We start from the raw sequence: 17,122 nt of genomic DNA on the forward strand, positions 1-17,122 counted from the left end.
CTTCCCCTCACCATCACTCCAGCTGTTGTTTAACTCATGTTAATCATAATGTGCCTTCAACTGCTAAATCAATTTGTTTGTGATGAGTGGTTGACAGTGTCTCTTTTTATTTTATAAAATCAGCTTTTCTGAGATTCCTTTATATTGCTAAGCTTCATGGAATGGTTTAAAAATTAGAGTTTGTTTTTACTTGTTAAAAAGGTTAGTTTTCACTTGTTTTACAGAAAGTTAATTGTTAAAGCCAGTATGGCCACAGGAGGGGGTCCTTTTGAAGAAGGTGTGAATGACCAGGATTTACCAAACTGGAGCAATGAGAGTGCTGATGACCGACTCAACAATATGGTATGACATCCTATTGATAGTGTGTTGTTGACTAGTAGTATTAAAACACAACTTGCCCTTACTTAGCCAAATCGAACTCACTGAAGTTCTTTGTAAAGCAAACACATTTTTACTTGCTGGCCAAGGTATTAACTGACGCAAGATATTAGTTGAAGATATTTTTGTTTGCAGGTAGCAGATATCACTTGAGTTAGCCTAAACCAAAAAGGACGTTTTTTAAAATAAGGATGTAAAGGTGTTTTATGGAAAACAATTAAAAGGAATAAAGCTGGGTTTTAGGAAGGAATTGGAAAAAACTAGAAGGTTGTCAAGAATCAATTTTTTGCTACCCTTACTCTGCTTCTGAGTGCCTCTGCTTAACACAACTTTTTCTTCACAGACCAGCTTTCTCTCTTGTCCACATGGTGTACTGTAGCTGCCTTTTCATTCTAAGGTTTTCAGTTATGGCTGCAATTATATACTGACTAGTAATCTCTTAGCTACCATTTGAAATTTTAAAGTATAATTATCCCAATTTGAATTAGATATGCATCCCTTTTTCAGTCAGCTATGGCCAGGATGGAGTTGGGTAGGTAGAACAAGAGGTTGGCAGGAACACCCACACATGGGTTGGGGTAGAGGGACAGTTTGTAGAGAAGGGAGTTTTGTAAATGAGGAGGATATCCCAAAGATTTTACTAACAAAAGCTAAAAAAATTATTTGGTGGGAATTTATAGACTTTTTGTTGTTGAATGAGTTAGGTTATGTGGGTATAACCAAGTACATAAAAAAGTATTTTAGATAAACAAGTATTTTTTATCAGATCTTATATAATGCATTGTTGCCTATAAAAAATAATTTATATATGCTTACCATACACTAGGCGCTGTGTTTTTATGTATGCTATTTTTAATTGTGTTTTAAAGGTGACACTATTTTAGAGATTAAGAAACAGAGACTGGGAAGTTAATTGCCTAGGGTCACACAGTGGAGCATTTTTTCAGAAAACATTATTTTAGAACTCGAGTTAATTATAGGTCTATTTTCTTCTTATCATACATAGTGACTTTAAAGGAGGTCAGTAAAGGTATCTATAATTCATTTCATTATCTAATTATAAGTAGTAAAGAACCATTTCTAAAAATGCTTTTGAAAATAGACTGTAGGGTTGGAATTTGGGGGTTTACATTTGTTAATCATCTATGAAAAGGAAAGTAATCTATTTTTTTTTTTTTTGAAAGTAATCTGTTTTTTGAAGAACAATCCAAGAAATTTAGACTAGACATAATGGGAAATTGGTTAGTAGAAGCAAATAATTGTCCCTAGGACTGTGTGTTTATGTGAACAGTGTTTTGTCATTTTTAAGACTGACCAACGTTTTTTTTCAGCATACCAAATTATTTTCCTGGTTTGATAGAGTACATAGTAACTCTTACCTTTACTTTTTTAAAGGATTGGGGTGGCCAACAGAAGAAGGCAAATAGATCATCAGAAAAGAATAAGAAAAAGTTTGGTGTAGAAAGTGATAAGAGAGTGACAAATGATATTTCTCCGGAGTCATCACCAGGAGTTGGAAGGCGAAGGACAAAGACTCCACATACGTTTCCACATAGTAGATATATGACTCAGATGTCTGTTCCAGAGCAAGCCGAATTAGAGAAACTTAAACAGCGGATAAACTTCAGTGACTTAGATCAGGTTTGTGAATTATTTTAAAAATCAAGTCATAACTGGGGGAAATTTTGCAATGGATTAAATCATTTGTCTTAAGAATAAAATACTGAGCTGTTTGTTTCCTTTTCTTAGTTTCTGTGCATATGAAAAGAATTTTAATCAGTGGTTATGGTAACTGTTCTTTGAAGGGCAACAGAGTCTTATTTCTAAACTTGCTAAGGACAAGTCTTTCTGGACTTTATCACTATAGGATCTGACTAACTTAAACAATTTCATTATGAAACTAAATTTTGCATGGTAGTACTGAATAAGAATGCTATTAAGGAAAAAGGAAGATCCAGTTTAGAATATGTAGTATTGGCTCATAGTGGAATGCTCTGGATAACCTCAAGTTTAGAGTAAAACTATAGTTCGTATTTGTAATCACTGAAATAAAGTTTAGAACTAAGAGCAAGTAGAAATGATAATGAACTTGTAACAGATAATTTACTATCACATCTATACTTTACAAAGATAAACAGGTTTCCAAATATGGATAAAGGTAGATCAAGTCTGGCATGGTAAAGATAATGATCATATATCATTTAGTCATCTATTTACTAATTGTTGAACACTTACTGTATGCCAGGCACTGAGCTAAGTACTTTTTCAGATAGTGCTTCTTAAAGACACATCGTTTTGCTGATGTTCGTATTAATTAACGTTGATTCATTGGGTCTAAAGCCTATATAAAATTCTGTGGACAAGGAAGAATAGCACTGTAAGTTATAAATATGGTTCATAGTCCTAGTACTTCATTTAGATTAATCTTCTCATATTCATCAGTTGAATTGTGTGATAAAATTAGAAATCGGAAGTACTAATCAAATTTTGGTATTTTAGTAGAATTTTGTAGATCTGAAGCTGTTTCAAATCTTACTACAAGCTGTATATGCACACCTCCCGCATCAGTATGTGATGGTGAAACTAAGTACACTGGAATATTTTTTAAAAAATTGTTGGAAGATTAATGTTTGTGGATTTGATTTCTTTTTCATATATAGAGAAGCATTGGAAGTGATTCTCAAGGTAGAGCAACAGCTGCTAACAACAAACGTCAGCTTAGTGAGAACCGAAAGCCCTTCAACTTTTTGCCTATGCAGATTAATACTAACAAGAGCAAAGATGCTGCTACGAGTCCTCAGAAGAGAGAAGTGATTGGATCAGCACAATGTAAAGAGTTGTTTGCTTCTGCTTTAAGTAATGACCTTTTGCAAAACTGTCAAGTCTCTGAAGAAGATGGGAGAGGAGAACCTGCAATGGAGAGCAGCCAGGTGATAAAATTTGCTACTTTTACTCTTTGCTTTCACAAACCTCAAAGTATAAACATTAACATAAAGAAAATTAAATTAGGTTATCTACATTGGAATTTTAGTTAGGTAGAATTAAAGTACTTCCCTGACACTCATCATTAATCTATCACATTTGTTCAAAATAATGCGAATTTCTTTTTACCCAAAGTGACCATAGAAATAAATGGCATATTCAGGTAAATCAAGCCTTCTATTTATCTGTCAAATGCTGTATTGACCATTATTAGTAAAGGGGATTGGGAACAATGGGATTAATAGATTGTTGTAAGAATTTTTTTAAATGATGATATAATTCTTTTAAAAGTGCTTTCAAAAGCATACTACTTGAAATTTATAAATAAATATAAACATTAGAAAAAAATTAAATAATAGTTTGGTATGCAGCTCTATAAATAAAATTTTTTTAGGTAATATAGATTAAAACTAATTTTGAAATTTTAAAATTAATAGTAGTTGGAGCTGTTACTATTGGCGGTTATGTTTTGGTTAAATTCTAAATTTGATTCAGATCTTTTGCATGTATGAATTCACACTAGAATTAGAAGTATCTTTTGTTGTTATATCTGAAATTTAAAATCCGTAAAATTGTTGCTGTTGAATGAGTTATGCTAAATTTTACATACTGTTTACTTTCATGTTCTTTTTTAAAAATATTTCCCTCTGCAGATTGTAAGCAGGCTGGTTCAAATTCGTGACTATATTACTAAAGCTAGTTCCATGCGGGAAGATCTTGTAGAGAAAAATGAAAGATCTGCTAATGTTGAGCGCCTTACTCATCTAATAGACCACCTTAAAGAACAAGAAAAGTCATATATGAAATTTCTCCAAAAAATCCTTGTAAGTTTTAGACCTTTTAAATAATGTATTAAGTTATTTTTATAGCATGTAGTGTGTATGTACTGATGACATTCTGATGCCACCTCAGAGGATTTGATATATTTTCAGAAAATCGTGTCATCCATTATAACATTTTATTGCCCTTTTTAATAGTTGTATGATTTATACCACTAAAATATTTCAGGCTAGAGAAAATGAGGAGGAGGATGTTCGGACTATAGATTCAGCTGTGGGATCTGGTTCTGTAGCTGAGAGCACATCGCTAAACATAGATGTGCAGTCTGAGGCTTCAGATACCACGGTAAGCGGCTTTTTGGTAATTAAAGTGCTAGAAATGAAGACTTAAACTTGTCCTCCATTTTCCAAGATGATATTTTTATCAGCATTCCTTAATGCAAAGTGTATTTTGGGGAAGAAACCCTCAAATTATTAATGCTGAATGTATTCTTTTTAAACATGGAAGTTAAAAGTTTTATTTATTACCATTAAAGATAGTTTTAATAGTTGATTTTAAAATCTAGTAATTTCTGGTCTTCAGCTTACAGACACATGGTTTTTCTAGTTTGTTTCATGAAGCACAGCTTTATTCATTTGGAGGAACATGGGGAAAGTTCACATTCATCGCGGATGTAAGAGCTATAAGTAGAGAATATCATTCCTTAGCATATTGTCTATTGGAAAAGTCTCTAAGTTCATTGGCCATTGAGGAGTCATTTTAAGGCTGTAAGGATTTTTTATTTCTCAGGCTAGCCTAAAACTGGAATAAATCAGATGACTGAAAAGTGGAGATGAAAATGGGACAAGATAGCATTTCCATTGTGATTCATTCACAGTGAGAAAAATACTATAATTTCTGACTGCAAAATGAAATTTATTAAAATATGTCTTTCAAAAAAAAAATCAGGAATTTATTTTTGAAGAAAGATTTGTGAAGTAAACTTACAGAAATTAGTGTGCTTTGAAACGAGTTTGCTTTTAAGCATTTTTATTTTATGCATAACAGATACACCTATAACCATGCATTTGTAAACTTGAAAACCTGTTACCAGTAATGACTTTTCTTGTGAAAGGATAACGACGTTTGTCTATCTTTTGTTTTTGAGATACATTCCAAATACCATTCAGCATTAGGAATTGGAGGGTTTGTTTCCTTTTAGAATTGACTTGCATAGTTTATCTGCCTCCTTTCTCTTTCCTGCCCTTCTTAATTTGAAGAGGAAATTTGAATTTTTTTCCTCTACATTATTTTCACCAGTAGATACTCAGGGCTGATCCAAACAGTTGTTGAAGAATGAATTCTACTGTGGGGAAATTATTTTTTCTATTCACAGTGGTGCTGGGAATAATTTCTTCCTCACATTTCATTCTTGCAGAAATCGAAGGGTTGGGGGTGTGTGGGTAAAGGAATGCTATTGGGGTGGGGTCGGGAATGGTATAGTTGATTATTATAATTTATATACTAGCACATATTGTGTTTACTGTGAAGATAACTTTTTATAACAAAATCGTGATATTATGAAAGTTGATTAATAGCATAAATGTTAAAATATGCTTCAGCAGTTGTTGTATAGCTTGGGAATTGCCCAGCATAAGATACTTAATTACAATAAGCAATAGTCTAGTGTACAGAAATTTAAAAGTCTTAATTAAGCTTATTGCCACTTGGGGGAGGGTGGATTGATTTTTTAAAAGATGGATTGGTAAATTTTTTGTATTTATAAGGCTGGCTTGTATGTTAAACAGGAGTTTGTGTTAAGAAATTAATATGCTACACTATTTAATAAAGGAGGCATCTTTTAGTCTGAGAATTCGGCCGTGCATTGAGGACAAACTAGGGAATTCAGCTTCACAAGAACAGGTTTCAGACATTGACGTTACTACAAGTCCAAAAGGGAAAGTTGACAGACCTCCTCAGAATGACAGGGAACTGAGGCCTAATAGGAAATATAGCCGAAAACGTGGATTTCCCTCAAAGGTATACTTCACAATATTAACTTGGGAAGTCTCTAAATGAGCAACTCTTTTGTTCATATTTCCTTTTTCTTATTTGCTTTTCTGTTGTTGCTATTACTCTCTTAAATATGTAAATTGTTAACGTGCTTAATTATGCTGTAATTTGCTATAGTAAAATGCTGTCCTTTAGTGTTTTTATTCTTTTCTGTTTTCTTATATTCTTCTCCATAGATTATATTTTGCGTGAACAAAGGACTTGAAACTTAGGACTTGAAACTTTCAAAGGACTTGAAAATTTCCTTTTAAAAATTTTTTTTGTGCTAAAATCCATTTCATTTTTTTGCTACTGAGAACTCATAACACAAAATATAGCAGAATATTTGCTTGGACCATTAATTGCCTTTTGTTTCTGATATTTGTGTTCATGGATTAAGATGATACTTTTAAGTTTTGTTTTATTTCCTGTAGTTATTCGTTAAAGAAAAACAAAATAGAGCAAGTTATTAGCATTCCTGTCTTTGTAAGAATAAAATATTTTTAGTGTTGGTTTATGGTTTTGATCCTGTTGGAAACCCTTACCATTTTTTATTTTAAGATAATACTTAACTTGTTTGCTAATATCTTTGCTATTTTTTTCCCTCGAATGTTTGCTGTAAAGGTTCTTTTTTTTAATTTTTCATGATTTGTCTAAAGGCACTCAGGAAAGGTTTAAAGACAACTATTTGTGTACTTTCACTTAAACAGTTTGAATAAAAAAAATAGTATTTGTAAAAAGGCTCATATCCATTTGGCAAGACTAAAGTACTATTTTAATAATCGAGTATAGATAGGACTTATTTCATGTTTTATGAAATTAGTTTATTTATAGCTTATTTCCTAGGATTAGCCTTTCTTTTCTATTATGTACCGTGTTTCCCCGAAAATAAGACCTAGCCAGAGAATCAGCTCTAATGAGTCTTTTGGAACAAATTAATATAAGACCGGGTCTTATTTTACTATAAGTAAAATTTTACTATCTTTTACAGTAAAATAAGACACGGTCTTATATAATGTAATATATATTACTTTTTAACTATAATGTAATATAAGACTGGGTCTTACATTAATTTTTGCTCCAAAAGACGTATTAGAGCTGGTTCTCCGGCTAGATCTTGTTTTTGGGGAAACATGGTACCTATTTTATATTTTTGTGTCTGTTTAAAAATGACAAAACTTAACCTGTAGGTATTTTGGCTTTTTTGTTTTTTCTGACTCTCACAAGAGTTTGAAGATATGGTTGGAAATAATCTCTGGTGATGTTACCATCAAGTACCCCAATTCAATAGAAGAGTAAATAAAAAAGTAGCCGATTATTTTTAAAACCACTAGCATTGTAGAAGAGAAAGTGAATGTGAAGCACAAGTAGATATCCTTTGGAACTTATTGTTCTTCTCTTTAAGTCTTCTGAATAGTGACAAACAACTTAAGAGTTGACAATTACTACAGCATAGTATCTGCCAATTTTACTTTTTTTCCCTAAAGCATTATATTTACTTTTAGAAACCACTTTCCTCTTAAGTTTCTTCGGATAATATCCTTGTAAATAAATACTATTCTCTCTTAAACTTGCTTCTTGGAATTTATTCTAATTTGAGTCTCTTTAATCTTATGATTCTTAGGGCCATCCAAGGGTAGTTCTATCAATACTCCGTTCACAAAATGATTTTAATTTCTTTAAAAAAATTCCTAATTCCCACCATCTGACTTTATTTTTTCTCTGCTATGCAGAATCTGTTCTCCCCACCCCATCTTCATTCCTTCCTTAACATCCTTTCAAAATGTATTCTGTTAGAAGAGGAGGAAAAAAAGTTGAGGTCTTAACTGAGATTCAGAGTTTAAAGTAATCTTGTGACTTGCAGTTTAATAGGAAATGATTAATATTCTTGAGCGCCTACAAGGGCAGAGTCCATTTTGTGGAATATTTCATAAAACTTGATGATATTTTGCATAATTTTTAAAAAGAAGCCTTCCACAAATACCCATGCCTTCATTATTTTTCCATACTCATCTTTCCCCCTACACTTAATCTTAGCTTTTACAGGATTTATAAGCTTATTTTATACCATCTACCCTTTTTTGCTATTATTTTCATCATTTCCAGTTATTCCATATGGGCTGGTTTTGTCTCCCAAACCAGATTTCAGAGAATTGTATGTTAGACTTCTGTATTTAGAACTATCTAAGTGAATAATTTTGGGGTAGATCGGTGTGAAAACCACTGAACCTAGAATTCTGACTTCCCCTAACTGTGATATTGGATAAATTCACTGTTTATCTCCTCTGGGCTTATAATTCCTTACTTTTCACATGAACAAAATTGGAATATTATCTGAAGTACTTTTTAACTATAAAAAAATATTTGGATCCATGAAGAATTACTAGAGGAACCTCAGTTGAGTAGAAGAAAGGAAGACTATGGGTTTTCTGAAATTGGTCTGTTACCTCTATGTAAATCAGGATTTTATACCCAAGTTTTTTGTTTCTTTTTAATCTGTAAACTAAAAATGTGCTTGCTGAAAATGACTGAAGAAGTTTAGATGAAAATATGTATTGGAATTGTGGATATAGTCCTAACTCCCTTTTTGTATTTCCTTTCCATGCAACATTCTCTTAGCATGTTCCTATCCCTGAGTATTTTTATTTCTATTTTTTCATCTTCCCTTTCTTTATATTTGATAGTAGTCCCCACCCACCTCCCTCAGCTCTGTTTTTCTAAGTATTCTTTTTAAATGTTACTTTTATGGATGCAAAAGTTATTAAGCAGTAATAAAACCTCTCGAACTTAAAAAATTGTTGGGAATTCATCTTTGGATTAGTGAAAAATCTGAAGGTAATTGTGTTTACTTCAATAAATAGTTCAGAATTCTTTATAATTAGAGTATCAAAGCTTTGCAAATAAATGTGACTAACAAGGATTAAAGTTCTTTTAAAAAGTTTTTTTTTTTTGAAGTGTAAAAATCCATGATATAAAATTGTTCAGTACACTAGGTAGCTTTCAAGCTACTTTGATGTCTAAACTATTTTTGGGATGTGGGAGGAGTATAAATTGGGTGTAGATGTACATTTTTGAAGGTTTGTAAACTAGATGACATTTTGCCTTATTTGTGTAATGTTTCTTCTAATGAATAACCATTGATAATTCGCTGGAGTATTTGTTGATACCAATTTGGAGAGATTTCTCTTAGTTTTTCTATTGAGATCTGTACCTATTTGGGTCTGGTTTTACATTTTACCAGTGATTTTGATGAAATTATTTTGGATCAAATATGAGAAAGATAGCTATTGATAGTTATCCATCCCCCTTCAAATTGTTTTTTCAAGATGTAAACAGTCTTGAAATATGCCAGAACTAAGAAGAGGAGTTTTGACAGAAAAGAATGTGATATTCTAGGTTAATAGAAATATTTTATGTAAATATTAGGTAAAATCATAAGATTTCTTTTAGAAGGCAAGTCAGTGATGAAAAATACCATTATGGTATAATTTCAAGCATAATTTGGCTTGTTTTTTAGTTATATTTAAATTTGTCTTTTTGCTTCACTGACTTTTATTTTCTCTTGTTGGGTTACGTTTGAATAGTTTTAAGCCTTTAAAACTTAGTATTAAAGTAATGTGATCCTTCACTTTCAAGCAAAATGCTAGGTTTTGGGGGGAATTTTAAAGTATCCTATTTTTACGTCCTCAGATTCAGCTAAAGGAACGTATTTTAAAAGAAAAAATAGTGATATTTTTGATACAAAATTTTCTGCTTTATTGTTTGCTTATATAATGTGATGCAAGTAAATTAAAGCCTTTATATCAGATTATCAGATAAAAAAATATATTTTTTAAATTCCTGTCCTTGATTAGAAAATAGTGTGTTTGTTTTTGTTTTGTTGGTTTTTTGAAACATCACTTATAGGAGTAGTGTGATCTTTTTCAAGGATACTTTTAGGGCGTTAACCTAGTGTGATCTGCTCCTTCTATGTAAGGCCTGGATCCCGTGTGTGTACATGCTTATAGCGCCTTTTACCTTCATGGCCTTCCTGTCTTTTTTGTGTGTCTTTTTCTTTCCTTTTGTTAATACCTCTTTATGCTAAGCCACTCCTTATGTTCTTTCACCATCAAATTACCTAACTCTTAATATGGCAGGCTATCTCTGTGTTACCATTTTATTTTTTCTTCAAGTCTACTAAAATTATATCCAGGGTTGTATATTTAATACTAATTTATTATCTATGTATGTACTTGTCCATTGCTAGTTGAAACAGGAACGTGAATTTTAATAGATATAAGTATGGTTGGTCTTATTTTCTAGGCCAGAGATCCTCAGCAGGAGCCTATGGAAGAGATAGAAAGTTTGAAGAAACAACATGATTTATTAAAAAGGATGTTACAGCAGCAGGAGCAACTGCGAGCTCTGCAGGGACGACAAGCTGCTCTTCTTGCTCTGCAGCATAAAGCAGAGCAAGCGATTGCTGTGATGGATGATTCTGGTATGCCACAGTCTTAGAATGTTGTTTTTATAAGCAAAGTTCAATAAACAGTGGCATTGCAAGATGGATGCTGGTTATTGTATAGTCAGATCTTGATTGTTGACTTGTTTAGAAACCTACACGTGAGGCTTACCCTGTCCTGTGCTTTTCTCTGGTTATGCAGAAAAGATTGCAGGGACAACTCCTGGCCATCATACTGTACCGTGCAGACAGCCAGCTCGCTCTCCTTTTCATCAGAGAGCACCCTTAAGAGGTAAAAGGACAGGCTGTAGTTCTGCTTTTGTACCTCAGACTGACAGAGCTGTTGATGCTTTTATTTCTACCTTTTGTACTTCATTTAACTGGGATTGCCGTACTTTGGTTGGCTCCTAAAAAAGGGTTAAAACCTTGATATAGTGATTATATTTACAGACCTTCCTTAACATCTAAATTTTATTAAATTCTTTAGTATTGAGTCTAATTTTATAGTCTCATCACCTTCAAACCTAAGTGTTTAATTTCTCAAGTTGAAAACAAATTGTTACTAAAACTCAGTAAAACTAAGATGTATTTTCTAGTAGACTATCATCCCAGTCTAATAATAATTTGTCTACTGTGGGCTCTCCATTTTAGGTCCTTGCTGAGGTTACCCTGTTGTTACTCAGTTTATCCTGCTGCCCACACCTAGCTTATTGGCTCAGCCCTCTGATCACTGTTATGCATAATTTAATTTTGCATTTTCATAAGGAACTTAATGACTTGCAAGTAACTTACTTTTTTGTAATAATTATATAACGATATGTAATTTATGTAGTATAGTACATAGTAACAATTATACAGATTTTCATCCCCACTTTTTCCTTGTAAAATCCAAACTGTCATTAGCTTTTACATTTATATTTAGGAAAAAACAAAATATTTTGCCAATGACCAATACTAGTTTGGTTAATGACTAACCTATTAAATACTTTTCAAATTTGGAGTATCAGATTTCAGACTTTCCTGTGATAGTTATGTTATTTCAAATACTTATATTTACATCGTCTCATTTGATCATCACAAAATTGTAGGTTAGTTGCTGGAGCCTTTGTTCTTATTCTCATTTTGTAGAGTAGGAACTCTTAACAGAGTTTGTGACTTACCTAGGCTTATACAGAATTTTAGTAGAATCAGATCTCTTGAGTTCTTGGTCAGTGGTCTTTATTTTACGAATATGAACTTTTAAGTAAGCAGATGATCACTTTAAAAAAAATGTGTATGTACCATCATTAAGCAGGGACCAGGAGTAGAATGAATAAGAGTATACTTTTATTTTATATACTATTTTAAAAAGAGAATTTTAGGTTAGAAATTTTAAAACAGATTTCCTCTTGGATTTTTGACATTGTGCAGGGCAATACTGAATGAAAACCAGAATTGTAGTATTTAATCTTCCGGTATATGAGAGGCATCATCATTGTCGTGGGAAAGAGTGCTCGTTTCATCATTTAACTAGAAAGTTATTTATTAGTTATCTAGACTGATTTCATTCTTTTCAAAACAGAGTTTGGATTAGATATGTGGGATTCTCTCCAGCCCTGAAATTCTAATCTCTCAATGGAAAAAGCTAGTGTTTTCCTGTAAAACATAAGCAGTTTGTAGCTAGTGTCTCTTTTAGAGCTGGAGAGGATAACCATGGGGTGGTTGGGTAGTAGAGCAGTAACTTATCAAAATTTTCATCAGCATACTGCCTAAGGAAGATAAAAACAACTGTCTTTTAGTATGACTTTTGCATCACAAGCAAAGTACTTCAGTAAATTACCTGCTCTATTGCAGGGATCAGCAAACTATGGCCAGCTGAATTTGGCCCTCTGCCTGTAATAAAATTTTATGGAACACAGCCATGCCCATTTGTTTATGTATTATCTGTGGTTGCTTTTAACTTATAATGGTAGGGTTTGGGCAGTTGAGACAAAAACTGTATTTTCACAAAGCCTAACATATTTACTTTCTGAATCTTTAAAAAAGTAGTACAGCCCTCAAACTAGAGCATTGATTCTGTTGGGAGACGTGTTAGAATCTACTGTTCTTTTTCAGACTACCCACTTTCCTGCCACTCCCCCAACCCAACCTGGTAGACCTGCCCCCACTTTGAATGTTTGAACAGAAAAAGATAAATCACTATACTAGAGTTTTGTGAGTTTCCCTTTATTTTCAGCTTAGATGGAAACTTAATAAAATGATCGGTTGGCAGATAAATCTGAGGGTTAACTAATTTTAAATTATGTTAGGTGAGATTTTTTTTTTTTTAAATTTCCTTTTCCCCCTAAAATTTAATTTTAGCTTCCCAGAAATTGTAAAGGTGTTCTATTTATTTGCTTTAATGAATGATTGTTAATTTTCTTTCCAGCTGTAACAGAAACTACTGGTAGCCTGTCTGGCGTCAGTATCACATCTGAACTAAATGAAGAATTGAATGATTTAATTCAGCGTTTTCATAATCAGCTTCGTGATTCTCAGGTAACAATTTTTTATGGTATAGTTGAGTTTAAAATCACATTAATTGAAACAATAGTGCTCAAACTTGACTGAGCGCAAGTATCACCTGGCATGATTGTTAAAAAAAAAAAATGTAGATTTCTGGTCAGTGGGATCCCCCTATCTTCAAAATTATGATTGATACATTTGGGGTGGGCTTCCCCGAATGTGATTCCAGTACTGGTAATGGGGGGCCTATAAGAAATACTAAATTAGGGGAAAATCTACTTTGAAGTGATTATTGAAATATTTCCGTTGTATGCTACTAGATAACACGTTCTTTTTTCTCTAAGGTTAATGGTCACAACTTTTAAACTTAAGTTACATTTGAATCTGTGTCCTTATAGTATTTTACTAACAATTTTAAGAAAGTTCTTAAGTTTAATTTCAGAGTCAGTAAGTTTATAATTTGTTTACCTTTTAAAATAATGATACAAATGCAAAATTTTCAATCTGTGGGCCTTGAGTAAGAAAAGGTGAATTATGAATTAATACATGTCCACTGGAAATAAATATGATTGAAGATTCAGTGTCTCCTGACCAAGTGAAAAATAAAAGAATAAGGTCTAACCACTTTGGGGAGTTATTTAGCAATATGTATAGTACATTTTTTTTTCTAGTAACCCTGCAGTGGCCTATCTTAGAGAAACTCATGTTCACAAAGAGATATTTGCAAGAATGTTCATGGAAGCATTATGTTAATAGCAAAAAATCAGAAACAATTTAAATGTCCATGAACAGGAAAATGGACTAATAAGTTATAGAGTGAACTCCTATAGTCTGTTACAATAACTGAACCAGAGCTAATGAATAAAAAAATACAAGTTTAAGAAGGCTACCACTTAGGTTATGTTTGAAAATGTGTGAAGAATGTATAGTTTTTTATGGATACATACAAAGGCATTACAAAATAAAAGCATGTGTAAGAATGGTAGATAATCAAATTTTAGATTGTGGTTATCTCTGGAGAGAGTAATGGGATTGGGGCCTGGTACATGTACAGCTTTAGCTATATCTTTAATGTTATATTTCTGTTTGAAAAAAGAATTGATGCCATGTAGCAAAATATTAAAATTTGACTGAGCTCAATGGTGTTTATTCATTATATGATTTCCTAAGCCTTAGTGGATTTTTGAAATGTTTTATATATGTATGTATATATTTGTATGTATATATATACACACACACACACACACACATATATATGTTTGTTTTTTTTAAACAGAAGAACATGGGAAAAGAAGTGGTAGGAAAAACTGATAAGTTAATAAGTTAGAGTTAATGATGGTAGTTCTAAAAAAATGGCAAGAGAGAATATTCTTGAAGGTTTGTGTAAAATGTGGAATTTCTAGATTAATTTAGACCCACTGAATTTGGATCCAGATAATGTCCAGTGAATCTGAGACCACTGTTTACAATAATTATGTGTATCTATAAAACTGTGTACGAGGTGTGATCAAAAAGGATGGTGAATGTTTAAATTTAAAAAAAATTATTACAGTAAAAGACACATTTCCATTAATCCTCCTCAAATACTCCCCCTTGCTTTGAACACAGTTATCCCATTGTTGTTGCCACTTTCTGAAACAGTTTTGGAAGTCCTCTTTCATGAATGTCTTGACTTCATCCTCCATCATTACAACACTACGTGTCACACGTTGCTTCTGGTACGGCAGTTTCTGTCAAATAAAAACACTATGGTGTGTCCTTATCCACTTTATTCACCGGCTCTGGCACCGTGAACTTCTGGTTTTATCCCAGAGTTAAGATGACCACGAAAGGTAAACATTTTGAATCAATTCAGGTCATGGAGGTAGCCACGACAGTGCAACTGAAGACACTCATGAAAGAGGACTTCCAGAAGTGCTTCAGAAGGTGGCAAGAACGATGGGATAAGTGTGTTTTAAGTGAAGGGGAGTATTTTGAGAGGGATTAATGGCAATGTGTCTTTTACTGTAATACATTTTTAAAATTTAAACCTTCACCGTATTTTGTGATCACACCTTATGGTTAAAGACTGTGCATTTTTAAAATGAAAATGCAACCTTTAGTTGCCTTAGTTTTACTTTTTCTTTTTTCTTTATGACAGCCTCCAGCTGTTCCAGACAATAGAAGACAGGCAGAAAGTCTTTCATTAACTAGGGAGGTTTCCCAGAGCAGGAATCCATCAGTGTCAGAACATTTACCTGATGAGAAAGTGCAACTTTTTAGCAAAATGAAAGTATTGCAGGAAAAGAAACAAAAAATGGACAAACTGCTGGGAGAACTTCATACACTTCGAGATCAGCATCTGAACAATTCACGTAAGTCAACCTTAGCTGCGTTAGGTGTAGGACATGTAAGTATTATGGCAGCACATGGAACTTAGTGAACATTTGGTGAATGAATGAATACATAGTTCCTCAAAATTATAATTTTTGTGGGGAGATAGGACTTGCATGTGAAAAGATTTTAAGTAAAAAGGCAGTGTATGATAAAAGCCAAATAGATGGTAGTTCTGTTCTATAAGTCATAAAATAGAAAGGATAAAGTTGGGCCTTGAAAATTGGTAGGGTTTTAATGAGAGAAAAGAAGAGAAGGTAACTATTAGATACTTGGACATAATAACACTGCATTTTCTGGCATATTCAAAATTTTTCCTTAAAAACTAATCCAAATTAGTACTTTGATTTAAAAACTACGAAACAGATTTAGAAAGTATACAAAAACAATGAAATATGGAAAACTTACATAGTACACATGGTTTAGTGCAGAATTTTTATAACCTGCATCCTTTTTTAACATACATAGTCATCTCAGGTGGGAATAGGAAAGGCATAGTCATCATAGTTATACTAGTTCTACAGGAAAGGCAGTAATCATCCAGTTATACTATAGGAACTATCTTCTCTACAGATGTCATATTTGCCCCTAATCCAGATCTGGCACACTTCCTATCCTCATACTTTCCCAAGCCTGGTTCCTACCTCCTTCCCAAGCAGTTAGTAGTATGAGCTCAAACATTGGAAATTGAGTCTGTAGGGTCAACCCAACTTGTCATTATTCTTCAACATAGCTGCTGTTTTATTAAAGAAAAAACAAGGGATAGAAACATTCCTCAGGTCCCTGTTCCTTGTTTTTTACCCATCTCCTATTTCTCTGCCACCTCCATAAGAACCTGACTATTTCTACCATGAAACGTACTCCTTTCTTTTACCTGATCTCTGTTAGTCATCTCTTCTACAGTATAATCTAATCTCAATGCTTATTCTTCCTAAACAGATTTAACACAGCTAAGAAAACCTTAAAATTTGAAGGTTGTACTCAAGGCCTTGTGATCAGTTTTATACATGTAAAGAAAGTAGCACTTTGCCTACTGAAGATGCCAAAAAATAATTTTCTTCCCATTGGGAAACAGAATGAAAGCAGTAGCAAAAAGTAGAACAGTCAAGGAGTAGAGTGAAGACACTATTTGGAAACCAGCCATAGCAATTGATAATATAGGCAACAAGTAATCATTGTTGTGAGAAAGAGATAAATGACAAGTAGTTTTAAAGTGGTAGGAGATAAAGAAGTGCAAAGGTTCTTAATCTTCATTCATTAAACCCTTAAAGGCATAAGATACTCTTTGTTTGATCTTTGTGGACAGAAAAGTAAAACATAGTTCAAGGACTATAAGGGATTAGCCATCATCTACTTAGAACATTTTATTGCTGAGCAGTATTCCATTGTATGTGTATACCACAGTCTCTTTAACAATTTTGCTTTATCTTTTGGAACAAGAAAAGTTTCATCTTGGAGACCAGATACAATTTCCTCTGTGCTGTGGATTTGGAACACTCTTAAGGATGTAATATGCTAGGGCTGCCCTGTAAAGATTTGTAGGTTGGTGTACCTCACATCAGACACAGTGACCTTGTTTAGCTTTACCTGGAACCAAGTTTATCAAGGAAGACTAGTTACTTTTTAAAGGTTGAATATCATAATTCTTGTCAA

At 32.9% G+C, this 17,122-nt stretch overlaps 1 protein-coding gene across 26 annotated transcripts in view; it reads left to right on the forward strand.

The window, feature by feature from the left end:
* Positions 1-17,122, forward strand: part of PCM1 (pericentriolar material 1) — a 79,422-nt gene that overhangs the window by 10,278 nt on the left and 52,022 nt on the right. For 16 of the 26 annotated variants that reach the window (XM_033104087.1, XM_033104083.1, XM_033104082.1 and 13 more), the window contains 10 exons: positions 225-342; positions 1,774-2,019; positions 3,039-3,308; positions 4,014-4,184; positions 4,369-4,485; positions 5,971-6,159; positions 10,474-10,651; positions 10,815-10,904; positions 13,020-13,129; positions 15,237-15,450. In XM_033104087.1, coding sequence (XP_032959978.1) covers positions 247-342; positions 1,774-2,019; positions 3,039-3,308; positions 4,014-4,184; positions 4,369-4,485; positions 5,971-6,159; positions 10,474-10,651; positions 10,815-10,904; positions 13,020-13,129; positions 15,237-15,450 — 1,681 coding nt within the window. In that variant the 5' untranslated portion in view covers positions 225-246. The remainder of the gene's footprint in view (positions 1-224; positions 343-1,773; positions 2,020-3,038; positions 3,309-4,013; positions 4,185-4,368; positions 4,486-5,970; positions 6,160-10,473; positions 10,652-10,814; positions 10,905-13,019; positions 13,130-15,236; positions 15,451-17,122) is intronic. The other 10 variants (XM_033104092.1, XM_033104095.1, XM_033104097.1 and 7 more) reach the window with 6 other exon arrangements.

Source organism: Rhinolophus ferrumequinum, chromosome 4 (genome assembly GCF_004115265.2).
Source record: "Rhinolophus ferrumequinum isolate MPI-CBG mRhiFer1 chromosome 4, mRhiFer1_v1.p, whole genome shotgun sequence".
NCBI classification, from domain to species: Eukaryota; Metazoa; Chordata; class Mammalia; order Chiroptera; family Rhinolophidae; genus Rhinolophus; species Rhinolophus ferrumequinum.